Here is a 24,245-nt window from a genome sequence, read left to right on the forward strand (position 1 = left end):
CTCGAGCTTAGAAGTACCGCTGCTGCGTTATGCGTCGTCGTCGACGATGGATGCTGCCGCGGTGGGTGCTGCTGCTGCTGCGGCCGCCTTGCTCAACGTGTCCTTTCCCAGCGATGCCAGATTACTCTAGCAATGCCGCAGTGATGAACGCCGCCATTGCAGCAGCCCACTGCTGCGGCGTCTGCTGCTGTGGCGTCGGCGACCGCACCGTCAACAACAACATCGTCGTCTGTGCTGCCGCGGGAGAATGCCGCTGCTGGGCTTGCGCAAACACATACATACTTGAACGAGTATCAGCTGATGCAACTCCAACTCCAACAGCAGCTGCAGTACCAACAACAGCAACACCACCACCCGTCGCACCCGTCGCACCCGTCGCATCAGCAGACACATCAGGAAGCGGTCATTGCAGCTCTGCAGGACCGCTACCAACGGCAGCTGCTTCTTGTTCAACAGCAACAGCAGGCATCTTCGGAAAGCGGCGAACGGTTGTCTCGGATGAGCTCTGAGGATGCTCCAACGCACATGATGGACACGTCGAGCGATGCAGCGGCGCACTCTGACTATCAGGCACTGTCGTATGCGCAGCAACAACTACAGCAACAGCAACACCAGCATAAACAGCAGCTGTTGATGCAGCAAGCGCAACAGCAGCTGCCACGCATGTACATTGACGATCCGGTGCTCGATCCGAACGCGCTGGCAGAGGCAAACCGGAACGCCATTGCACCACCAAGCCTGGCAATTTCACAGCTGGCGTCGGAATCTCAAGATGCCCTGATTGAGATGCTGAGCAACCTGCTCGACCAGCTCATCTCCCGGAACGACCCGTTGCCCGTGGCCAAGCTGACCCATTTCCACGCAAAGTCGCCGCCGCAAATCAATATTCAGTTGTATTTGCAGCGCTTTGCCAAGTACGCTCCGGTGGGCAACGAATGCTTTGTCCTCTTGCTCGTCTATCTCGACCGGCTGGTGCAACGCACCGGCTCCATTATTACCTCGCTCAACATCCACCGCTTGCTCCTCACGGCCATACTCATTGCGTCCAAATTCTGCCAGGACAAGTACTACACCAACCGGCACTTTTCCAAGGTCGGCGGCCTGCCTCTCAACGAGCTGAACATGCTGGAGCTCGAGTTTCTAACTCACCTCGATTTCGACCTCAACACGTCGCTGGACTGGCTGGAAAAGTACTATGTTCAACTGCGCACACACTTTCAACGCAAGCACGGGGCACCCAGTCAAACTTTACCGCCAGCAGCAGCTGCTGCTGCATCGGCTGCCTACTCGACAAATGGACAGTATCCGACCGGCAATGCAACGATTGAGGCTTCTGCCGCCGCTCCATGAGATGACAGCCTCGGGTGCGGAAATGTACAGGCGATGTGGTTTTGCTTGTTTTTGAAACCGTGTCCAACAGCATTCCGCGACTCTGGTGCTCACGTTGAACTTTTTCCCAGTTAATTATTTATCGTCCCTTGATGTTTGCGAGGTCTCGAGTTGTTGTGTACCATAAAGCCAATTTCACTCTTCGTTTTGTGCTCTTGTCTGTGTATGTGTGTGTGTGTGTGTGTGGTGTTTGTGTCAAGCCAAGATGCACAAACAACAGCAAACAAAAAAAAAACAAGCAGAACCAAACGAAAAAGATAAAAGATTGTATTTCTATGTTACAGCGGGGGCGGGGAGGAGGAGGAGGAAATAATGATTGAAATCAAACACAGCATACCAGTTCAACACATCATCCGACTTTCACGATGGAACGATCCTCGATTTGAAGCATTCGTTTCAAAAACTCGTAGGTTGTGAACGACACTGCCGCTTGCGGCACAACGCGCATGTAATTTAGGCTCATTCCGCGGTACCAGCCACGGAAAAAGCCATCGTGGCGCAGAATATAGACTAGCGTGCGGATTGTACTTGTTGCTTGGCCCTGTGCAAAGCCAAGGACGAAGAGAGTGGTGAGAACTCTGTTCCAAATACGCCAAAGCCAAAAACCGCCTTCCCCTAGCCTCCTTTGCTTACGTCCGGCAAACCACGATTGAGTTGCATGCGTCGTCGAACAACATCAAACGGATAGGCAAACGTTTGGGCGACACCTCCGGCTATTCCACCGCAAAGCAAATTGGTCGTGTAGGTCAGCTCGCGCAGCGTGGGGTCGGGCGCGGTGCCGTCTCGTTTGTGGACGGGTTTGGTTGTAATTGACGTCATGTTTTCGAGGAAAAACGCCTTGAGGGTCTCGTTTGTGAAGAACGACAAGCCAGCGTACGGAATCATGCCATAAATCGTTGGGCGGAAGCCACTGAACATTGCACGCAAGCCGCCCTCCTGCGCAGTCGCATCGGAAGATTGCACAACAAACAGGTACGGGATGAGCTTGCAGTCCTGGCAACCACTCAGCCGAGCAGCAACGAAACAGTGATGCAGCCAAAGTCGGACGTTTTACCTCGGCGTAAATCGTGCGGAAAGCGTGGGCAATGCCCGTGTACCGATTTTCAGACACCTGGAAGGCCAATCTTGCACGAACCAGATCCAGAGGGTATGTAAAGGTCACGCATGTGACACCTGTGATGAAAACGTCGAAACAGAGCGGTTGTTACAATTCAATCAGTTGATGGCGTTTTGAAGCGGGTCGCAACAAAATCATCCGTGAAGGAACCAAGCTGTACCTGCAAGCGAGCCAGCAAGCAATCGATGCACTGGCGACTCTCGTCCATTGAAATAACTCTTAAGGAGCTGAAGTAACAAAAAGTCACAAGTGAGAAGCCGCCAAGAACGAAAAAAAAAAAACCATCACAAAAATATAATAAAATCGCCAACGAACAGGTGGAATGGCGAGACACTCATCCATCAGCCATCACGAGATCAAACAAACTACCTCACCTTCTTGTACTGTTCATAACTCATGAACTGGATGGCAGCATAGGGAAAGATGCGAGCCATCATTGCACCGTTGCCCTTGTAGTAGCCCAGCAGACCTTCCTTCTGACCGATCGCGCGCAGTCCCTGGAAGACGCCTGTCACAAAATTTACAAATGGTGAGATGATACTGTCAAGTTTGGGTTTGTTTGGGAATGCGAGCGAGCACAGTGTGCACAGTGCACAGTAGGGAGCCAAGAGATCCATCCACTCAGGGGTGACGCAAGTGTTTAGCCCATGGCGCATTCTCCACCGATCATAGCCATGCTGAGTATGACACTGTGCTTGGATCGATCGTGTCTCCATCCGCCCGCATCAGCCGAGCTGGGAGACCAAAGCGAGAAAAGTGGTGGCGGAAGCGGAGAGTTTTTTTGCTCCTTCTGCTTCGTGCCCACACACTTCTGCCGTCAAGGCTGACGGGGGACTTGGTGGTGGCTCGGACCAACTGGGTGGGGAACAAGGTGCAATCTAGTCTGTGTACCCATGTGGTGGTAGTGGTGGCTCTTGGCCTGCAGAAGAATCTTGAGGCGATCCAGCGGCGCCGTTGCGGTTTTAGCGCAGCATCTGACAAGCACAAGTCAGCCACAGTGAGCAAAGCGGGTCGAGAAGCCCTTCCCGCCCCTTCTCTTTCCATGCAAATAGTAGTAGTATGATGCTGCATGGTGGCAGCAATAGTGATCTCCACCGGGGGCACACTTGTGTCGCGTTTAGCATGCTGCGCCTCAGTTCCACTGCTGCAATCCTCGACCACCCAACCCCCTGAAGCCCCGCCCCCAGTTGCAAGGTGGAATAGTCTGTAATGCGGGTACCCTGCGATGCCACCGGCTGCAAAGCTCCGGGCGATGAAGCTCAGACTCGAGCGGTCCTTGTGCGCCCTCCACATTGACATGTGTTGCGCCAGTCATTTGAGATTGGAGATGCTTGACACAAAAGAGGACTGGGACCTCGGCTGGCTGAATCATCCTGATTCCCAATTCGAGCGCAACCAAGATCTGGAAACGATGAAGCATCACCACGGCATCTTTGATCATCACAGCTCATCTCAGATCCCAGTCGTCTTCTCTCGTCCAAAATTTCGAAATGCTGCCCTTGTTCCAAGTGGATGCATTCACAAGCACGCCGTTCGCCGGCAATCCTGCAGCCGTCTGTCTGCTGACGAAGGTTGGTTTTTTTTGTTTGAGGAGGGGATGGTGAAGCTATGCCAAGGGAAGGACGTGTGGGCCAACGAATCACACACTGCTGACTTGTGGTGGAGGCAGGAACTTCCAAACGCGACGCTCGCGGCCATCGCAGCCGAAATGAACCTGTCCGAGACTGCCTATGTCTCGCTGCTCGTGCCCGGCGGCGGAGAGACATCCAACGCTGCCACTGCGGGCACCACGGCGTTTGAGCAAGGTGAGTAGTGTCCGCCGAGGCCATTGAGAGCGTGACTCTCGGGCCGTTGACTCCATCTCTCAAATTGGCCTTGCCTGCCTCTCCAATGAGTGCAAAAATGCGTGGAGTGGAGCATGGTAACATTGAATACAAGCATCGATGGCTGACACTGATTGATGTGCGCTCTGGCAGGAACGCACTTCAAGTTGCGATGGTTTACGCCAACCGTCGAGGTCGCATTGTGCGGGCACGCCACACTTGCCACCGCGCATGTCCTCTTCAACATCCTTCACAATCAGGCATCGGCCATTACGTTTGACACGCTGAGCGGTCCACTCGTCGCCAAGAAGGGCGACAACAATACAATCTCGATCGATTTGCCGCTCAATCCTTGCGCACCCGATGTGGTTGCAAACTACGAGGAGACGGTCAAGGTCGCCACAGGCGGCCTTCCTGTCGCATGCGTCGAGTACTCCCCGTCGTCCAAGAAGCTTCTCATCCGGCTGGTGGACTCGGTCACACGGGCTCAACTCGAAGCGCTGACCGTGGATCCCGAGCAACTGCGCAAAACCGACTTGACCAACAAGGTGCGCGGTGTCATTGTGACTCTTTTGAGCGACAAGGTATGTTGGACAGCACTCTGGTTGATTGCATTCGATTGCAGGTTGTGTTCTACAGTTCTGTTGTTCTTGCATCGACTCACCAAAAAACAACCTTCCCCCGCTTTCTCGCACCGCAGAAACCATACGACTTTATCTCGCGATACTTTGCGCCATGGGCTGGCATTCCAGAGGATCCAGTTACGGGGTCTGCGCACACTGTGCTCGTCGATTACTGGTCGCGAGAGTTTGGCGGCCAAACCTTCTTCCACGCCAGGCAATGCTCTCCACGCGGCGGCGATCTTGTCGTTCATCTCGACCGCAGCACGAATCGTGTTGTAGTTGGCGGTGCGACTGCGACTGTCTTTACCGGATCTCTGAATGTTTGAAAATTCCCATTGAAACCAAAACACAAAAACAAAAAACACCTCATTCTCACCATTTTGCAGACGTTTCCCCCCGTTGTGGACAAGAGTTTGAAAGTCGTCCAAGTTCACCTGAGCTGCGCATTTCGAGTGTGAAACATAAATGTCGCTCACGACCGACCGAGTTTATTCAGAACGAGTGCTCCTTCAACATTGACTTGACAACATAATTTCGCCTCATCACCAACAACATGGCTTTTTTATTTTCTTTTTTCTTTTCCCCACCCCCTTTTGCATGTGCTGATGAACTGGTCGCACGTTCGGCTTTTGTTGCAAACACGTGCAATGTCATCTCATTTTTCGGCTCTTTTTGTTTTTGCGCGGCTTTTTTTCTTTTTTTCAATTCTTTTTGTTGGGTGTTTCAGTGTATTGTTTTGCATTTGATTTTGAATTGAAAGAACCAAGCTTCAAAGTGAAAGGACGGTTGCAAAGCCAAAGTCACCAATCACCATTGACGGACACACTCTTGAAGGACACCCGAAAAAAAAAAAAAAAAAAAAAAAAAAAAAAGCCGGCGGATGACTGTTTTGTTCTTCCCACTCTATTTTATTGCCGACCTCAACCTGGAGCGTAAGTGTGTGGACTTTGTACGCGTGCGTCTGAAACACAGGGAGGCGGGATTGGAAAGAGTGTGTGGCAGTGAGAGAGCATGTGTGCTGTGAGAGTGTTTCATTGGCGATATGTGGATCCGGCTGGTCAATCAGCTGAGCGAGCAGCTGCCGGGCTGTCATCGACCGCGAGACCGAACTTTTGTTGGGGGGGGGGGTTCCATTCTGCGCCTTGAAGCTGACAGTCAAGATGATGTTGATGCTGATGCTGATGATGATGATGATGATGATGATGATGATGATGACGATGGTTGTGGTGATCAAAGCATCGTCCCTTCATGAACAAAAAAAAAAAAAAACCGCCGCGTTGCCGCATGTTCCCCGCCACACATCACACACACACACACATACACCACACACACGTTTTGCCCCCTGATTCCCTTTATGCTGCAGTTCAGTGCTATACCCCTCGGCCAAACCCCCTGTAGCTTTCCGATTGCTCTGCTGCTGCTGCCTGATCGCTGGAGTGCTCACGTTGAAATGTGTTTGCGGCTCTGTTTTTTTTTTTTTTTTTTTTTTTCTTTTCTTTTCTTTTCTTGTTTTCCCCTTCTTTCTTTTTTTGCTCTCTGGTGCAGGCTGCCACACATGTCCGCTGAAATCTTGCAAAACGTCGATACCACCACCCGCGCGACGGATCTCGATCTGCCAGTGCTGCGCAAGACGCTGCCCAACGGCCAGTTTGGGGTCTTCACCTCGCGCCCCGTTCTCGCGGGCGAGGTCTTGATTGTCATGCCCCGCGGCGAGCTCGCGGCGTCGCCCGATCGCTTCACCGTGCAGGTCGGCGTCAACCAGCACATCACTGGCGACCAGCTCGGCCTGGCCAAGTTCCTCAACCACCACTGCGACGCCAACGCTCAGATGGTCGTTGTTGCCGACGTGGACGCACCGACTGCGTGCGCGCTCCAGGCAGTGCGCGACATTCCCGCCAACCACGAAGTCACATTCAACTATCTCACCACCGAGTTTGACATGGATGAGAAGTTTACTTGCAACTGCAGCTCGTTGCGATGCTACCGCGAGATTCGCGGCTTCCGCCACCTCTCGCCCGACAGCCAGCAACTGCTTGTCAAGTCCTCGCAAGTGGCACCGCATCTTCTCCTGCTCCTCCAGCAGTAGAAACAACCCCAGCCGATGATGGCGTGAAATCTATCTGTACATGTATATTTTTTCTTTCTTTTGTTGGCGAGTCGGGGGTGAAAGTTACTGTTGTGTTGCATTTTCAAACAAAACAAAAAAAAAAAAAAAACACTTGATTACTGCACACAAGCAAGCATGTGGATGTTGGCATCTTCTCCAGGCGTCCGCTCAGAAACAATGAATGTGCTCAACTCTTTGCCAGCGTTGACCACAGCTTGGTACCAGTCCCCTCCCCCCTCAAGAAACCCAGTTGGTGTGCTTGAAACGCGTCTGCGCTGGAAAATCCAGATCGGTGTAGCAAACCTCGAAAGCTGCGACCAATCGCATTGTTCCGGACACGAATCAAGCAGCAACCAAGCATGCGGTGGGGCGTCGACAAGGACTGGCAACAGATGGCCAACGCCGTGCAAGCATTCGCATTCGTCTTTCGTTCATCATTGGACGCCTCCTGTACGTGTCAAAAGTCTCGTTGGGATGATGCGACAACGCCTCTCAGTGCGCTTGCCTCGTAGCCTCGAAAGAAGCAAACAAAAAGCAGCAACACGGCGAAGGCAAATCTGAACGAACTCGTACTTGGAGGATTCGAGTCGAAATTTGCTCATCTGCTCAGACTCGGCACATTCCCAAATCGCAAGTCTCTCTGCTACAACAATTGCTTCCAACCGCTCTTGTCACAGCCTTCTTCCTTTCTCCCCACCATCCCGCCCCCATTTCCCTCTCTCAGCAATCCAGACGCAGCACGTCCTTTTGTGTGGCAGACACTCTCCCCTTCTGAGCTGCCTGAAACAACGCTCAGCTTGCAAACTAAAACATTTCATAATTTCGCACATGCACGATGAGGTGAGCGCGCCACATGATGGTCCGCCTGCACTCGCTGCGTCGAGAGAGACAGAGAGAGAAGCCGACTCGGATCGGTCGCGGTTTCTGGCTCTCCGTCGTCCCCCCCCCCCGTGTTTCCGCAGCAGCCGGATCAGCCACAAGCAAAACAGCTCGAAATCGTGGGACTTTACAGCTGTCGTCTGCAACCAACCCCGCAGCCACGGCGAACTCGCGAGGCGCCGGAACGTAGAAACGTAGAAACGCGCGCTCAAGCCGATGCTCCCCCGCGCTCTCTTCCCAAAAGAGTCGTGGATCGGACTCACAGGCGGGGTGCTCCCTACTACTCTGCGTGTGTTCGCGAAGTTCAAGTTGCTCATCTCTGCTGGCAACACAGACGGGAGCGACGCTCACAAAAAAGCACAAACATGTGCTGCGTTGAAAGAAGAAGAAGAAAAAAAAAAGGCGGGAAAAGCGAGGAAAGAGAAGCCGCGAGATTGGAACAATGCTTGTCTCTATCAGAATTGTGCAACAAAAGGACTGACACTTACTTTGACATGACATAGGAAACAAACAGAATCAGTACTGGAGATCTACTACCAAAGCGTTTAACCGCTTTGACACTTTACACTTTTCCTTCAAGAGCTCCTCTAATAGATTTGATTGCTGACCAGTCTTGTTTTTTGAGTCTGAAAATTCCCCCACACTCACGCACACACAAGTTTGTCGCACTTGTGGCAATCCCCCCTATTTTGAAACAAATCCTTTGATGCTGACCGGGAACCTCCCAAAGCTCTTAGCGTTCAGCGGATCTGCTCCAAGTGCGATCGGCGTTGCGGCGGCGCGCAGTCTCTGCTCTGGAGGCGTACTCGTGGCACACAGCACACCAGGGCCAGGAATGCACAGCGCCGCGCGTGATGCCCCCCGCGCAGTGGCCGCAGCAGAAGAAGGAGTGGCAAATCCGACCCGCTCTGGTTCTGATGACGCGCATCCCGGGTACGTCCCAGAGCCGACCGAACCCGGCGATCGGCGACACCGCCTCGTCATTGTCGGATCTGGCTGGGGTGGCTTCTCGCTCCTCAAGTACGCTGATGCGAAGCGCGTGCACGTCTCGATGGTCTCCGCGCGGCCCTTCTTCTTGTTCACCCCGCTGCTCGCGAGCACCTGCGTTGGCACCCTCGAGTTCCGCTCCATCCAGGAGCCTGTTCGCAACATGCGGTTCCCCAATGAGGGCGACTTCCACCAGGCGATTGTCACGGGAGTCGACACGTCCAAGCAACTGCTCCTGTGTCAGAGCGCGCTGGACGCGTCGTACAAGTACTCGGTGCACTATGACACGCTCGTTCTCGGCGTGGGAATGCGTCCAAACACGTTCAACATTGAGGGTGTCACAAAGTACGGGCACTTTCTCAAAGAGCTGGCCGATGCGCGCGCCATCCGCGTTCACCTCCTGCGCAACCTCGAGCTGGCCTGCGAGCCGGGCGTCTCTGCAGAGGAGCGCCAGCGCCTGCTCACTGTCGTGATTGCCGGAGGCGGAGCAACCGGCGTCGAGTTTGGTGCGGAGCTCCACGATTTTCTCGTCCAGGATTTGCCAAAGCTCTATCCGCACCTGCAAGACCACATCCGCATTGTGCTGGTGGAGCCGAACGACATCCTCGGCGCATTTGACTCGCGGCTGCGGACGTTCGCCGAGCGCAAGATCCGACAGCGGCGAGACATGACGATCGTCCGCAAGTTTATTGTCGACGTGACGGAAAAGAATGTGCACTTCAAGGACGGCACCACGCATCCCTTTGGCGTGCTCGTGTGGGTCACGGGTCTGGCACCTTCGCCGCTTGCTGTGTCCCTTTCCCAGTTTCCAAAGAACAAGCAACACCAGTTTGTAGTGGACCAACAGCTGCGCGTGACGGGCATTCCCAACGTTTACGCTCTCGGCGATTGTGCTGCCATGACCCCTGCGCTGCCCTGCACTGCCCAGGTCGCGGAGCGCCAAGGTCGCTATCTCGCGTCCGTTCTCAGTAATTTGGGAAGCGATTCGGCCGCCGTTGCGTCCGCTCCCCCATTTGTCTTCAAGTCGATGGGCATGATGGCGTATGTCGGCGACCACGATGCCATTTCGGATTTGCCTGTGACCAAGCTCTCGGGTAAGGATGCATGATTTGTGTCTGTCTTTGCGCAGAAACCCCATACCAATCGAAAAGCAATCAAAAACCAAGCAAAAGAAAGAAAAAAAAAACGGAAAAAAAAAAAAAAAAAAACGGCATCGCTCTGGATTGCTCTCGTTTGTTTTACCCTGTTCCTTTGGCTGACTCCTTCGTTCGATCACGTATGAATGTTACAGGCATTATGGCTTGGTGGCTTTGGTTCAGTGCCTACCTCACGCGCCTTGGAGCTTGGCGCTTGCGCCTGCAAGTTCCGTTCGACTGGTTCCGCTCGCGGCTCTTTGGTCGTGATATTTCCCGATTTTGATTACTTTTGCTCGACTTGTTACATGCAAATACTTGTTGCAAGGTTGCTCGACTCCGACGGGGACGGCACACACAATCGGCTGGACCCTCGAAGTGCCGGCTGTATGGATGTTTGATGTTGCACTGCTTTCGAGGCTCCTGTTGTCCTTTCAGTGCAAGTCGGGCTACAGTTGCCCTTCTTGCCAGCTTTGCTGTTTGGACGTTGGTATTAATAAAGAGCTCTGTACGCCACCACTCCACTCGTTTTTCGCGTTGCATTTGGACTTTGTTTTTCCATTTTGTCCAGTTTGTCATTTTGACAGGAGATGAGCGATCACGCAACAACACCGCTGTCAGGTACAGCTTTTGCTGCTCAACCACCCGTCTCTCGATCGATTGGTCTTGTGTGCTTCGTCTTGTTCTCCGTCGCTGTCTCGGTCTCACTGGGGACGGGACTGTTGTTGTTGCTGCTGGTGCTGCTGCAGACGGAAGCGCAAGCAGTGCGTTCGCACCGAATGAAGCAACGCCAATGGACACCCACGGAACCCCTTCGACAAACACCTCGCAGGACATGGTAGTAGACATGATGGATGTGCTGCCAACGGCGTCCTCGTGGCTCGCTGCAGTCCAGTCGACGACGCCAGCGCCCGCCTTGGGCAGCGACTCGAACGCGACCGAATCAGCCGACTCTCTGGCCACCGAGCAGCAGCCCGCCCCACCTCATCCTCATCATCATCATCATCCTCATTATCATCAACAGCAACATCATCAACAACAGCAACAACAACAACAGCAGCAGCAGCAGCAGCAGCAGCATCACCATCATGATGCTCTGGGACCGCAAATCCGAAACCTCGCGCACCACGGCGATTTGGCCTTTCTGCAGCGCGACGCACTCACGCCCGAGTCAACGTCCCAGCGCATCATCCGATCGGACTCGAGCCGTGCCGTCCAGACTGGTGTGCAGCAGGTGCTCCATCAAGCCCATCGACGATCCGGCGCCGTCCCGCTCGTGTGGGGCTCGGAACAGCGCGACGATCAAGCAGCTCACCACCACCCAACGCACCCCGCTCACCCTGCAACGCTACATTCGCGCGAAGATGCTCGAGGCGAAACGGATCAAGACCACGAGGCTGCCGCCAATGTCTCCATGGCGGCTCATGATGACAACTCGGACAATCTGCAGTCGAGCTGGTCGCAGGAGGACGAGGAGGAGTTTGATCCGGACGATTTGTTTGCTGCGCTCAGTGTGCCCGGATCGCCAGCGGCCGTCACGTGGATTGTCGGGAATGAGGCCTTGAATGAAGCCCTCATGCTGTGCGCTTCGGAACCCATCCGAACGCCAGGGCTCATCCAGCCTGTGGGAGCGCTGGTGGTGGTGGATGCCTTGACCGAACAAGTGAAAGCTGTTTCGGTCAACATTGAGACCTTCACCGGCGCCTCGCTGCCTTCCCTTCAAAACAACACGTTTGAGCAAGTGTTTGGCAAGAGCTGCGCCACTGCTCTCCGCCGGTTTCGAGACTCGAACAGCAACTCTTACGTCTACCTCCACACATTCCGCCCGCCCTGCAAGAATTACGAGCTCATGACGGTCTCGATGCATCGCCAAAACAGTCTCATCCTTGTAGAGATTGAGCAGGCCACCAAAGCCGCCATCAGTGGTGATTTGTCCGTGGCCATGAAAGAATCGCTCAAGCTCATCACCGATTCAAAATCCGTCCCGGATGTGTGTCAAGGTGAGTTTCACCAGCCAAGCACCACCACCACCACCAGCACCACCACCCCACACATTGTACCCACTGTTTGGTCCTTGCTCTCTGGCTGCCCCTCTTTGATGACTGACTGATTGACTGACTCCCTGACTGATTGACTGACTCACTGGCTGAATGACACAATTGTTTTGCATCTTGCTCTCGACACATACACACTCGCCACTACTCCTGTGACCAGTTCTCGCACAAGAAGTGCAACGCCACAGTGGCTTTGATAGAGTCATGGTGTACAAGTTCGACGAAGATTACAATGGAGAGGTGGTTGCGGAAACGCGCTCGCGGGACGACGTGCCCTCCTACATGGGACAACACTTTCCTGCAGCAGATATTCCTCCACAGGCGCGAAAGTTGTACACTATCAACTGGCTGCGTAGTATCGGTGATGTTGACTCGGTCCCGTGTCGAATCGTTTCCGTCGATCCGACCTTCTCGGACATGGACGCGCTCTCCATCGACATGACTCCGCTCCACCTCCGCGCCGTCTCAGTCATCCATCTGCAGTACCTTCGCAACATGGGTGTCAAGGCCAGCATGTCTCTGTCCATCATCCACAAGAAGCGTCTGTGGGGCTTGGTGGCTTGCCACCACTTGTCCGCGGCCAAGTTTTTGCCGGCGCAACAGCGCAGTGCATACGAGCTGATTGCCGTTGCCTTCAGCGTACACCTTGGAAACCTCCGAGATGCCGAGTACCAGCAGTATCTGAACACAACCGCCAACCATATTTCACGCATCCTCGCCAGCACCGCAGACCGCTCCACAACGTTGGTCGACCTACTCCGGCACCACATGGAAAGCTTCCTCGCTGCATTCGGGGCCAACGGTGCTGTGCTGATCAACGGCGACGACAATTCGCTGCGAGTGGGCAATCCTGCGTTCTTGGCGCTCGACTGGCTCGAGGTTTTGAGAGCTTGGTTGGTTTCGAGCGTCTCACTGCCACTCGTCTTCCGCTCTGACTCGATGCGGCGCCACTTTTCTGCCACTCAGTCGCCGGATGTCGCTGTGGTTCCTTCCGGCGGCATCATGGTGATTCCAATCGACCATGTTCATGGAATCTTCCTGGCGCTCTTTCGCAACGAAATCACCCAAACCGTCTCGTGGAGTGGCGCCACGCCCGAAACCGTCAAGGTTCGCCAAGACGGTCCAGCTGGCAGCACCGCCGCCATCCTTGCACCTCGCGTGTCCTTTGAAAACTGGCGAGTGGAGTATCGCGATCGGTGCTTGCCTTGGACGGATGTGGAGCTCAAAGAGGCCTCGGTCCTTCGAACGGCGCTCGCTCAAGTTGCCGCAACCGAGCGGATGGGAGCTGTCGTCATGGGGAGCGCCGCTCCAGCACCAATGACCACCGAACCGCGTCCACTGAAAGTTGGCATGGTGGTCGCTTCTACAACACCCTCCTCGCCAGGCTCGCTAGCAACTGCACCCAGCACACAAAAGCAGAGTGACTCCATTGCAATGCATGCAACCTTTTCTGCTGCCCATGCGGTCCAGCGGGTTATATCCATCCTGAATACTCCGTCGACCGAGACCGTTGGCTCACAGGGCCTATCCACGCTTGTCAAGAGCAACAGCGCAGCGTCTGGCGTTGTGTCCGATCGGCAGGTCTTTGATCAAGGTGCTGGAGCAAGCGACACGGAAGCCGCTGTGGACCAAGCGCGTTTGCTGGAACAACAGCAGCAGCAGCAAGCTGTCACAAAGCTGATCGAAGCTGCAAAAATGGACACATCCCTCATGGTGCTCGACGTTCAGCCCATCCATTTGCGACGTCGCTTCTCGCAGTGGCTCGCGGCAGTGACCCAGCAGTTGCTCTCGCGGTTGAATTGCAACATCACCACCACCATCAACCCATCTTGCGACATTGTCATCCTGTCCGACCCCATCAAACTGCAGTCCGCACTGAGCAACATTGTTTTTGCAGCCTCGCAAATGGCTGACGTGCAAAAGTGCTCGCTGGAAGTGACAGTCACCTCTGTCGCCGCCGCTCATGCTCCAGTGGTGGCCCCGCTCTACTTTCAGAAGCCCGCGGCCGGTGTGTCCCTCTCGACAAGCCCGGCCGGCGCAGCGACACTACCGGCCCAAACGCCCGCTCTGCCTGTCGCACCGACGCCCGCCACGACGTCCGGTTCATCGGAGCGATCCCGCGAGGTCTTGTCGGTGGGTGTTCGTATCCCGCACCTCATCCCTCACGTCATTCAGGACAACGTGTTGCCTGACATTCAGGCTTTGGCGTCGGCGCGCCACCTGGCGGCAGCGCTCGGAGGAACCGTCCAGACCTCCTTCCCTAGCGGCGCAAAGCAGCCCGAGTCGCTCACGTTCTTCCTGCGCATTCCCGTTGATGCCGCCAAAACCGTGTCTGCTGTGCCCCACACGCATGTCGACCCTATTTTTGCCAAACCAGCCGTGCCACACGTGGCCAAGCGCAGAGCAGAGAGCAGTAGCAGCAGCACCCCGCTTTCGCTTGCCCAAGTCTCTGTGCACGTCGTGGACAATGCTGATGTGCGAATGCCGCTGTGGCGCTACGTGTTTGAGTGGTTGAAAGTGGGCAGCGCCACGTACTATCCCGACGTCGCGAGCCTGCTTCGGGCTTTGCGCCAGACTGACGTTGCTCCGGGCGCCAACAACAACAACAACAACAACAACAACAACAACAACAACAACAACAGCAGCAGCAGCAACCACATGGTGGTGCTTGCTCACGTCGACATGCCAGAGATCTCTTTGCTTGTCAGCACGATGAGCACTGAGCAGATTCCACTCATCTTGGTCGTTCCACACTCGCGCATGACCGCTGAAGAGGAGCATTGGCGCTCGCTTCCCGTCCATGCTTGTCTCTCCTTCCCGCTCGAGCCTGCGACCCTCTCGGCTACTCTGACTCGGATTTCTCAGCATAACCGATCGGACGGCGGACATGCCTCAAAGAAAGCCAGACTAGAGCCCCAGTGATGAAACGTGTTGCTCCAAGATTGCAAATTAGTTTTTTTTTGTTGTTGTTTTTTTTTTTTTTTTTTGGAATGGAGGTGGTTTTCAGAATACAAGGGGGGAAAAATCGATTAGTCAAAATAACAAAGAGCAAGGGGGGGAGAGATGTTCAAAGTAGCGGGAAGGGCGAAGGTTTTTGGCAACCGAGAGAACAGCTTCGGTGTCACAGTTTTACTGCTGCTTGAGTGACCGGAACATGTTATCGGCAAACTGGAAGAATGCCGTCTCTTGTGATGTGAGGCGCCCAGGTCGGTTTGGCGCTGGTGAAGCGATGCCAGTCAGAGAATCGTGGCGACCAGACGAGCCTTTAAGGATGGATTCAAAAAGCGTCTACCAAAATCAAACCGCAACATGTAAAACCAAAAGCGGGCGAGTCGTTGAGCAAACAAAAGGTCGCGCGAGACACTGCTGCAAGAGATTGGTCCCTCCACGTGGGTGGACGGAAAACAACAAAAACAAAATGCTTACCAACTCGGTGTGGAGATCGGCCTTGATCTTGGCTTTGAGTCGCTCGTCCACATTGGGCGATTGCAGATACACTGAGACCTGAGAGAGCAAGAGGAGAGTGGCATTCTCGGCGATGAACATGAGCAAGTCTCGCTTGTGGCTGGAGACCACTCCAGCAGCAGCGGGCGTCGCAGTCATTGGCGGAAGTGTCGCGCTTGGGAGGGCCAGCGTCGAGGTACTCGTCGTGGAAGCGACTGGCACCGGAATGTCGCCAAGGCTGCCGCTCGAGCGCAATCGCCCAGAGGAACGCGTGGCGAGCTTGTTCATCATCTTGATACAAGCATTTAAGCACACGACAAGAGTGCCAAGCGCCGCTGCGTCTTCCGAGGTGATGCCCGTGAAAAACGGTGTGACGAGCGGCAATACTGACTCGCGATCTTGCTCCAACAGTACCCGCTCAAAGAAGGGGCTCGGAGCAATGGTGCGCAGCAAGACGACGACATTTCGCAGTGCATTCAGCAGCACGCCTTCACAATCAGTCACAAACTTGGACGCAGTGACCGATTGCGCGTCGGACGATGAAGCGGCTCGGCCGTCTTTTCGAGGCGAATTGACAGCGGTGCTCGCTTGCGTCGCGTTAGGAGCGGCCAAAGTGCCCAAACGGGCGCTCGGCGAAGTTGCAGCTGGAGGAACACTGCTGCTGGATGATGATGTTGATGCAGGAGCTGTAGGCGGGCTCGCTGCGACGGCGGCGTCCTTTTCATCGCGCGACACGGCCAGAAACACGGAAGCCAGCTGCTGTCGATCGAGCGTGTAGGAAAATCGATGGAGAACACCAAGCACGGCGTGAATCTGCTCGGTCTGGCCGACGCCAATCGACTTGGACCACCGCGACTCGAACGGAGCCAATCTGCACAAGAGCATGGAGACGGCCTCAATCTCGCACAAGTGACCCTTTGTCAAGCCGGCAGAGCGCGGAGCGCCAAAGCGACCGAGACCAAAGTCAGAGCCCAGCATATCCGCACCGCCAAGCACGGTTGGGCCGGTTGCTCGCGAGGGAATCGGCGACTGCCCAGACGCTGCCTGTTTGAGCACGAGCACCAAACGGGCGTGGCACACGGCCACAAAGTCAATCACTTGGTCGACGAAATGGTCGAGATAGTCTGACGGGCTCAGCGTGCTCGAGACCACGTTGAGCAGCAGGCACCAGACCTTGTGCCAACCGTCACGCTCACCGGACGCGGTGACAGAACTTGCTCCCATCGAAGCAGCCCTGCCACTGCCGGCGGGGAACGACGAGAGAGTTGCGGCAGCAGCAGCGCCGCTCGAGTAGGCCTCCGGGAAGGTGCTCAACCCATCCGCCCCGATCGCGGTCGCACAAGCGGATAAATGGTGAACGACACCGGAAGAGGCAAGCAGGGACGCGGCCGCCGGCACGCAGGTCATGGTGAGGAGCAAATGCAAGGAAATTTCGACAAAGCCCAGGCTCTCGCGGCATCGGCATGCTTCGACCATGTGCGCCAAGATGGTTTGCATGAGGCCGCGTCGACGAATATGCTCCAGCCACAAAGAAACGTCGGGCAGTTGGCGCGACAGCTCGCAGAGTAGAGCAACGCCCACCTCGGCGACAGCGGCTCGATGTGCACGATCAGCTCCAGCACTACTCGCAATCGTCTTGACAAACGATGCACTCGGCGGTACTGAGGGGGCTGCATGGATCAAGTCGCGATAGGTGCGACGGAGGGGGTCGTCACGAGCGATCGGCATGGCGTCTGGCGGCGGGAAGAGCGACCGAGTCTTGTGCATTGGCGCGGGTTGGTGTTGGCGATGGGCCCATCGCGCAGACGATGACTGGGCCTGCTGGTGCTGCTGCCAAGGCTGTTGTTGTTGCCATGCGTGGAAACTTTGCTGCTGCTCCCTCGACTGCTCCCCGGCCTGTTGCTGCCGTTGCATCTGAAGACGCTGCTGTTGGCGCTCCTCCTGCTCTGACGAGGGCTCATTTTCTGCGCTGAACGTCAGAGCGTTGTACACGGTCGAGGTGACGAGCGGCAGCAAGCTCGCTGCGCAATCGGTGAGCTGGTGGGCAAACTCGCGCTCAGCCTCTCGCCCTTCAGCAGCGGGCAACTTGGCGATTGCTGGAGCCATGGCAATCGTTGCAAACACGGTGGGCGACAAGATGGAGGCAGGTTGGGACTGCAATGTGGCGCACAGCGCGGCATAGATTGGCTTTTCCAGCAAATGCTTGAGCTGCGGATTGCTCTCCATGTTGTGCAGAGTGCCAACCAAGCGGAAGACCAGACGAATGGACGCACTCACATCGAGAAGCGACGTTGGGGCGGAGCCCGAGAGCAGCGCAAACGCGCCCGACGAGGCTGAGGCCGCGGCCGACAAGGCAGCATGCCCGCGAACGACGCATCGCAGGACCAAGAGCAACAAGTCGGCCAACTCTGCCAGCGACGAGCACAAAACAAATCCATGGGCAGAGTCTGAGCGACGCACCAGAATGTCAGCCAAAACTTCCAAAAGATCAGCAAGTAGCGCGTCCGACTGTGGGCCTGATGACGAATGGTTGGTGGCGGCGGGGACTGCCATGAACACGAACGGTTGACGCGTGATGCCCGCTTCCAGGAAGGTCTTCCACGAACGCAGCAGCGCAAATCGGGCATCACCAAGCGACCACATGAGGTTGGCCCGCGACAGGGCGCGCTTGAAATCGGCCACACGCTCGTCGGGGGTCGGGATGGCCGCTGCCAACGCTGCCGACAGCTTCTTGTCCACCAGGGTCACGTCGTACACAAACAACGTGCCGTACTCGGCAAATTTGGTCGAAGAGCGGAATTCGGACAATGGCAGGGTCGTGTCCTGTGCAAGGGTGTGCAAAGTGGTCTCGAGCGAGGACTGCAATGCCGGGTCGGCGCCAGTTGGAGGGCCCAACTTGCGCAGCCAAGAGGTGAAGCGCCCGTCTTTGGCGCACTGACGCAAAACGGTCACGAGTGCCGGGTCCAGCTGTTGCTGAGCCGCCTCGACGTTGGAGCCAGATGTTGCAGAGACCGACGAAGCTGGACGGGCAAAGTAGAGTTCGAGGGCCAGCATTTGCATGACGTGAGCAATGCAGAGCAAACGATGGCAATGGCCCACCACAGTGGATTCGCTGTCAAACAGCTCGTTGGCAACAATCAGGCGGGTCACGTCCAAGGACGTGTCCATGTCGTTGCCGTCCTTCAGCGTGCTGCGATCAGAGAGCGAGGCCGCCTTCATGTCATCAACAAGCATGGCATCAATGTCTGCAAGAATAATTTCGGTGATGCTCTTCCAGAAGGACGCATGCCGCCGCAAGGCATTCAGCACTGCAAAGTAATCGGTAGCATTGTCCCAGAAGGAATGCACGAGCGCAACGGCCGCCGACACCAGGCGAGGACTGGCGGCAAGGTCTCGCTTGCTGTTTTCGAGAATACGAAGAACGGCGTTCAGGCAGCTGTGTTTTCCCAGAGCGAAACGTACCGGGCCTGTTGCAGGAGCTTTGAGCTTGTTTGTTGCGGGTGCTGGAGCGGCTGACGCAGCAGCACCAGCAACAGCAGCAGCCTTGTCGTCGGCGGCGGCGGCGGCGGGTGCCTTGGTGCTTGTTGCTGCGCTCGGCGCGGGCTCGGGCACCAAATCCAAGAACAAGGCGGCCAATCCAGGCTGCGTCTCGACGACGACCTTGAGGAAGTCGAGGATGGCAACCCGAAGCTCGGGCGTTTCTGAGCGCGACGTGAGGCGATCGTAAAACCCATCTCGAATGACATCCGCCTGGCTTCCAAAATACCCGATAATGGACGGTGGGCTGGGAGTCCAGGTGGCTGCCGCTTCGCAGAAGCGTTGCATGATTTTTGTTGCTCCCATCACAAGTGCTGGGTTGTACTGGTAGAAAATGTACATGGCAATCACTCCAATCAAATGATTCGAGCCCTCCTGGCCGATTGTACGGCTGAAGAGTGCCTGCTCAAGCGCTGAGATCTGAGACGAGGTGCGACGACCACGGCGAAGTCGCGACTTGCCGTTGCCAGTCGCCGCCGCCGCGTCTTGCGCATCGTCTGCGACCGCACCCGCGTCATCGGTATCGCGGAACGTCAGCAGTTGATCAAGCAACTGAAGCGTGAGGATGACCAGTCGCTCGAGCGCCTTCGCCTCGGCCAGTTTCTTGGCACGGAAGAGGCGCTCAATCGTCATACCGCCAGTGCCCAGAATGGAAATGATGGCGTTGTGCAGTACGCCCTCGTTCAACAGCGAGTCAATCAAAAAGTTCCGAAGCGCGCCGCTGTTCGCAGTGCGCTGCTGGTGTTGGTGCTGTTGCAACAAGATGGATTGTTGCCGACGACCTTCCTCCGCCGTGAGCATGGACGTCATGAGCGAGTCGGCTGTGCCATTCGCGACAAACGAAGTGGCGGTGGTGGTGGCGGTGGTGGTGGTGGTGGTGGTGGTGGTGGTGGTGGTGGTGGTGGTGGTGGTGTTGAGAGTTGAAAAGTCGGCTCCAAACGTGGTTCCATTCCAAGGCGCGTTGGAAGCTGCTCCACCTGCGGCAGCAGACGAAACAACAGGCATCGTGTCGTGCAAAACTTCGAGGAAGAGCTCGAGAACGCGCGAGCCAAGCTCGTACCGGTCGAGCACTCGCGCGTATCGCCAGCTGATGTGCCCGGCAAATACGTCATTTTGGGCAAACGCAAGGCAAGAAAGCAAATCGCTGGGGTTGATGGGGTCGGACAATGCCCCAGTCAGAATCGCTGCCCGCATCTTTGCGGTGACTGCCTCCAGATCGACAAGCAGCGCGTCGTCAGTTGTAAGCTCAAGGCCAGACGCGTCCCTCCGCGACGGCTTTGATGCCGCAGAGCGATCTCCCTTCAGTGAGCCGAGAGTGTGAGGCGTGGTCGAGGTGCCCGACGTGTCCATCAGATATCGCGGCCTGCGGCGCTCGTTGGCGTTGCCAGGACTCTGGTAGCGCTGAGCGTGGCGAACGAGGGTGTGTGTCAGAGCCAAGAACGCAAATGTGATGGAATAGCGTCCGGTGGTGCACTCCATGTCGTGAAGCAGCTGGCGCACGTAGCCAGCTGCAGAAGCACTGCCACTGCCGCTGCCGCCCCGTCCCGCAACAACCGCTTGTGCCAGACTGCCACTTGAAATGTCGAGCATCATGGATTGAGAGGCGGCAGAGTTGGCGAGCACGACGTTTGCCATCAGAGGCGCTTCCAAGGAGGCGAGCGCCATGTGCGGCAGCAGGCCAATTTGCTGCAAATGCACAAACACCTGATGAGGGAAACTCTTGGCGAGGCCGTGGATGCAGCGCAGGGTGGCCGTGATCAAGCCGGCAGGAGGGTCGCGGGAGACCATCCAGCGATGCAAGAGCTGGAACAAGCGCGATGTCACCAGCAAGTTGCCCTTGGCGCCTTGAATGGCTGCAGCAACACTCGACGACTCGGCCGCCTGCTGGTGTGGTGCGTCACTCCGTCGCTGGGCCACCTGAGCATCGACTTGACGGCAGGTTGCGAGGACGTGCGCCTCAAGCGCGGGACCCAGTGAAGCATCGTGGTGAAGCAGATCGGCAAGAAGCTCGAGCAACGCGACCAGTTGCTGGTTTTGCATGTGCGTCAAGAAAAGATGCCAAACGGAGAACGAGTGCAGCCATTGTACAGTAATGGACGAATCTTCGGCAGAGTCACCGCGGGCGACAGCCAGTGCCAGCGTACCATGAGGAATCACAATTCCGTACCGCGCAGAGGGTGTCGCCTGGGTTGCAGACACGCTCTCAAACAATCGGGTGCTGTTGGTCTCCCCGCCGGGCGCTTCTGACGAGGCCAGAGGCGCCAGTTCAATGTCGCGCGTGGCCACAAGCACGCTGGGAAGATTGTTTCCGGCAGCCTGCGCGGCAGCGGTGACCGAGTACACCATGGCAGACTGCGCCAAAACAACGTCGTCGCCAGAATTCAACACTTGACGAGCAGCGAGCCCGCTGGTTGCGTGCGCTCGCTGGACAAGCGTTTCGTGATGCCGTTCGGCAGTAACGGCGAGATGCTGCAGTGCGCGACGAGTGTTGGCCTCGTCCAGCTCTTCGACAAAGTTGTCTTCGAGCTCCTGCTGCGACATGTGCACAGTAAGAGCCGGAAGATGGGTCAAGTAACGAAACACGTGCGCGGCCGTGTTGGCATCCGCGGCCAGGGAGGTGCTCAAACGTGCAAACGGACCAAAGTGTGCAGGGAAGCGCGCGCGAGTCAAGTCCAGCAATGATCGCAGCGAGGGTGAGTGGAAGGATTCGTTCCAGAACTGCTGGCAGAGCGCAGGCTGGCCGTTGTAAATGGCCGCGGAAATGCTCACGAGCAGATGGTAGCCTGGCAAATGTGCAACGTCGAACGCAGCGAGAATGGTCGAGACCAAGCCGTTCAACACGCTCTTGTAACCCACAATGGAGGGTGAATCGCGAATCAGCGGTGAACGCAACATGTCATCCAGGTACTGCAAAGCGTTCGAGCGGAAGGCTGCGGCACAAAAGTCGCCAAACGAGGGGTCCATTGTGGTATTGTTTTGGAGCTGGTTGGCCCAGCAACGCAACGAGGCCCACGCCAGCAACACGGTCGCCGAGTACGGCGACACAATGGGCTCGGCCGCCCGCTGGGCCTGCTGCTGTGCTGGGAATCCATGCCGCACGGGAGTCACAGCTTGGCCAACAAGCCACGAGTCGAGTTTGCCTTCGAGAAGGCCGCGCTCCTTGACATTTCCGACCATCCCGTGCTCGGCCACCCGCTGGGTGCGCTCGTCGAGCGATAGGTCGTCCAACTCGAAGAGCAGCGACTCCAGGCTCAGAATTTCAATGGAAATAATGCTGCAGAGGTGAGAAATATGCGCGGCATGCTCTTTGGCAGAGCGGGTGGTGATGGCCGAAGCCGCAGCGCTCAGCTGGCTAGAAGACGTGGCAGTTTGCGGCTGAGAAGAAGAAGCAGCAGCAGATGTTTGCTGTTGCTGTTGTTGTTGTTGTTGTTGTTGTTGTTGTTGCTGTTGTTGCTGCTGCTGCTGCTGCTGTTGCTGCCGAGAACCAGCTCCGTCTGCAAACTGCAAAAGCGACGAGTTGATGCTGCTCGAACCCGAGTTTAAGTGTTGTTGGAAGAGGTCGAGCAACCGATGGGCCATGGGCGCCGTGCACGTCACACGCGCGTAGTACACGAAAAAGACAACATCCAGCAGCGCTGCTTGCTCGCGGAGCTGTTGCACCGCCCACCGCGCTGCTTGGCGCTTGGTGGCATTTGCATTCTCACCTTCGTGTTTGGGAGCTTCGGTGGTGGCTAACTTGACAATCTGCGCAATAACAGATTCGATTAACGCGTTCGAGCCGGGTGTGACGGCAGTGGACGAAGAGGAGGAGGTGGAGGAGGATGAGGCAGCCGAAACGACCGATGGAACCGGTGCCGAAAACATGCGCTGCACCTCGGCTGCAAACTGCTCGTGGTAGGGATGCGACTCGTCGTCAACGTTGCGCAGCACCAAGCCCACACACTCGAGCAACGAGATGCGGTCGTCTTCCAAGTGAAAGTCGAGGATTTGATCCAACGTCTGCTCGCTCGGTGTGAGACGCTTGTTTGAGTAAGTCCCACGCACCTCCTGCTTGAGAAAGCGAAATGCAACGTCGTACGCCTGGAACGCATCGAGCGCAAGCACTTTGGTGAGCTTCAAAGCCAGCGCCTTCAACTGCAGATCGACCGTGACCTCGCGTCCCGTGGCGAGCGGGATTTTCGCTGGGGGGTTGAGTGCTTTCAGCTTGTCGTCGGACTGCTGCGAGCTCGGCTTGAACGAGAACAGGCCCAGCAGTAGCTTTTGGTGGTTTCGCTCGAGCAGCTGTTCAATCACATCGTGCTCCACCTGGCATTCGGACAGCGTTTCGTACAGCTTTCGCGGCGATCTGTGACGGCGTGAGCAAATTGTTACAACAACAACAACAACAAAAGGAAAACACGCACACACAAACAAACAAAAAAGCAATCACAGAGAGAACGCAAAAACAGACGAGATTGAGTGAGTTTCAGTAAAAAACCTCGTGTGTTTGACGAGTGTGGAGGGGAGCGACGAGGTTTTTTTTTTTTTTTTTTTTTTTTTTTTTTTTGCGATCTCGATGCAAAATCCCATTCAAACGACACCAACACAAAGTCGAGCGCGAGAACATTGAAGGGAAACGTGTGACTCACTCGTCGTACTGCCGAAGTAGCAGATCGCGTTGATGCTGTTGCTGCTGTTGCGGAGTGAGCGCGGGCTGCGTTGCGGGCGCTGCTGCTGCGGCTGCTGCGGCTGCGACTGGCTTGGAGATTGCCGTTGGTGCTGGTGCTGCCTGTGCAACTGCTGGTGCTGCTGCACCAGCAGGAAGCACGGGCGCTTTGGCAAGTGTTGCGGCGGGCTGCGGAGCTGCTGCAGTCAGACCGGCAGGAGTAGGAGCAGGAGCAGCCGCAGGAGCTGGAGCACCAGGTGGTTTCCCGCCAAGAACTGGCAACCCACCGCCCAGGCTGGGCATGCCCAGAGCACTGCCGCCGGGTGCTGCGCCGAGTGCTGGAGGCCGCACTGCACCGGGTGCGCCGAACGATGGCAGGTTTGCGCCAGGCACAGTGAATGGAGGCGGCTGAGCGGCCATTGCGGCAGGAAAGAATGAGCTGTTCCGTCTCAGAAACGATGCCCTTGTTCGTGAGATGGAAATATCATCATCACCAAAACAATAAAC

The 24,245-nt window shown here is 56.2% G+C and overlaps 7 protein-coding genes across 7 annotated transcripts; 5 read left to right on the forward strand and 2 right to left on the reverse strand.

Annotated features, from left to right (window-relative positions):
• The first annotated feature begins 11 nt into the window (after window positions 1-11).
• CAOG_00523 (cyclin) lies at window positions 12-1,534 on the forward strand. The gene has a single exon (XM_004365337.2). The coding sequence runs from the start codon at window positions 301-303 to the stop codon at window positions 1,348-1,350; it is 1,050 nt and encodes a 349-aa protein (XP_004365394.2). The 5' UTR covers window positions 12-300; the 3' UTR covers window positions 1,351-1,534.
• A 120-nt stretch (window positions 1,535-1,654) lies between these two features.
• On the reverse strand, window positions 1,655-3,843 carry CAOG_00524 (solute carrier family 25). Its single transcript, XM_004365338.2, has 7 exons — window positions 3,726-3,843; window positions 3,398-3,480; window positions 2,881-3,014; window positions 2,667-2,733; window positions 2,444-2,562; window positions 2,023-2,325; window positions 1,655-1,930 (listed from the first exon to the last, which is right to left on the reverse strand). The coding sequence occupies exons 1-7, from the start codon at window positions 3,803-3,805 to the stop codon at window positions 1,739-1,741; spliced, it is 978 nt and encodes a 325-aa protein (XP_004365395.2). The 5' UTR covers window positions 3,806-3,843; the 3' UTR covers window positions 1,655-1,738.
• A 132-nt stretch (window positions 3,844-3,975) lies between these two features.
• Window positions 3,976-5,348, forward strand: CAOG_00525 (phenazine biosynthesis-like domain-containing protein). Its single transcript, XM_004365339.2, has 4 exons — window positions 3,976-4,077; window positions 4,176-4,311; window positions 4,483-4,913; window positions 5,030-5,348. Exons 1-4 carry the CDS (start codon window positions 3,997-3,999, stop codon window positions 5,276-5,278), a joined length of 897 nt encoding a protein of 298 aa, XP_004365396.1. The 5' UTR covers window positions 3,976-3,996; the 3' UTR covers window positions 5,279-5,348.
• Window positions 5,349-5,848: 500 nt separating this feature from the next.
• Window positions 5,849-7,185, forward strand: CAOG_00526 (hypothetical protein). The gene is made up of 2 exons (XM_004365340.2): window positions 5,849-5,884; window positions 6,498-7,185. Exon 2 carries the CDS (start codon window positions 6,508-6,510, stop codon window positions 7,036-7,038), a length of 531 nt encoding a protein of 176 aa, XP_004365397.1. The 5' UTR covers window positions 5,849-5,884; window positions 6,498-6,507; the 3' UTR covers window positions 7,039-7,185.
• Window positions 7,186-8,562: 1,377 nt separating this feature from the next.
• On the forward strand, window positions 8,563-10,582 carry CAOG_00527 (hypothetical protein). The gene is made up of 2 exons (XM_004365341.2): window positions 8,563-10,019; window positions 10,217-10,582. The coding sequence occupies exons 1-2, from the start codon at window positions 8,645-8,647 to the stop codon at window positions 10,342-10,344; spliced, it is 1,503 nt and encodes a 500-aa protein (XP_004365398.2). The 5' UTR covers window positions 8,563-8,644; the 3' UTR covers window positions 10,345-10,582.
• Window positions 10,583-10,593: 11 nt separating this feature from the next.
• Window positions 10,594-15,133, forward strand: CAOG_00528 (hypothetical protein). Its single transcript, XM_004365342.2, has 3 exons — window positions 10,594-10,679; window positions 10,808-12,058; window positions 12,273-15,133. Exons 1-3 carry the CDS (start codon window positions 10,649-10,651, stop codon window positions 15,032-15,034), a joined length of 4,044 nt encoding a protein of 1,347 aa, XP_004365399.2. The 5' UTR covers window positions 10,594-10,648; the 3' UTR covers window positions 15,035-15,133.
• Window positions 15,062-24,178, reverse strand: CAOG_00529 (hypothetical protein). Its single transcript, XM_004365343.2, has 3 exons — window positions 23,722-24,178; window positions 15,539-23,438; window positions 15,062-15,400 (listed from the first exon to the last, which is right to left on the reverse strand). The coding sequence occupies exons 1-3, from the start codon at window positions 24,156-24,158 to the stop codon at window positions 15,242-15,244; spliced, it is 8,496 nt and encodes a 2,831-aa protein (XP_004365400.1). The 5' UTR covers window positions 24,159-24,178; the 3' UTR covers window positions 15,062-15,241.
• Between the last annotated feature and the right edge of the window lie 67 nt (window positions 24,179-24,245).

This window comes from Capsaspora owczarzaki (genome assembly GCF_000151315.2).
Source record: "Capsaspora owczarzaki ATCC 30864 unplaced genomic scaffold supercont2.1, whole genome shotgun sequence".
Lineage (NCBI taxonomy): Eukaryota > Filasterea > Ministeriida > Capsasporidae > Capsaspora > Capsaspora owczarzaki.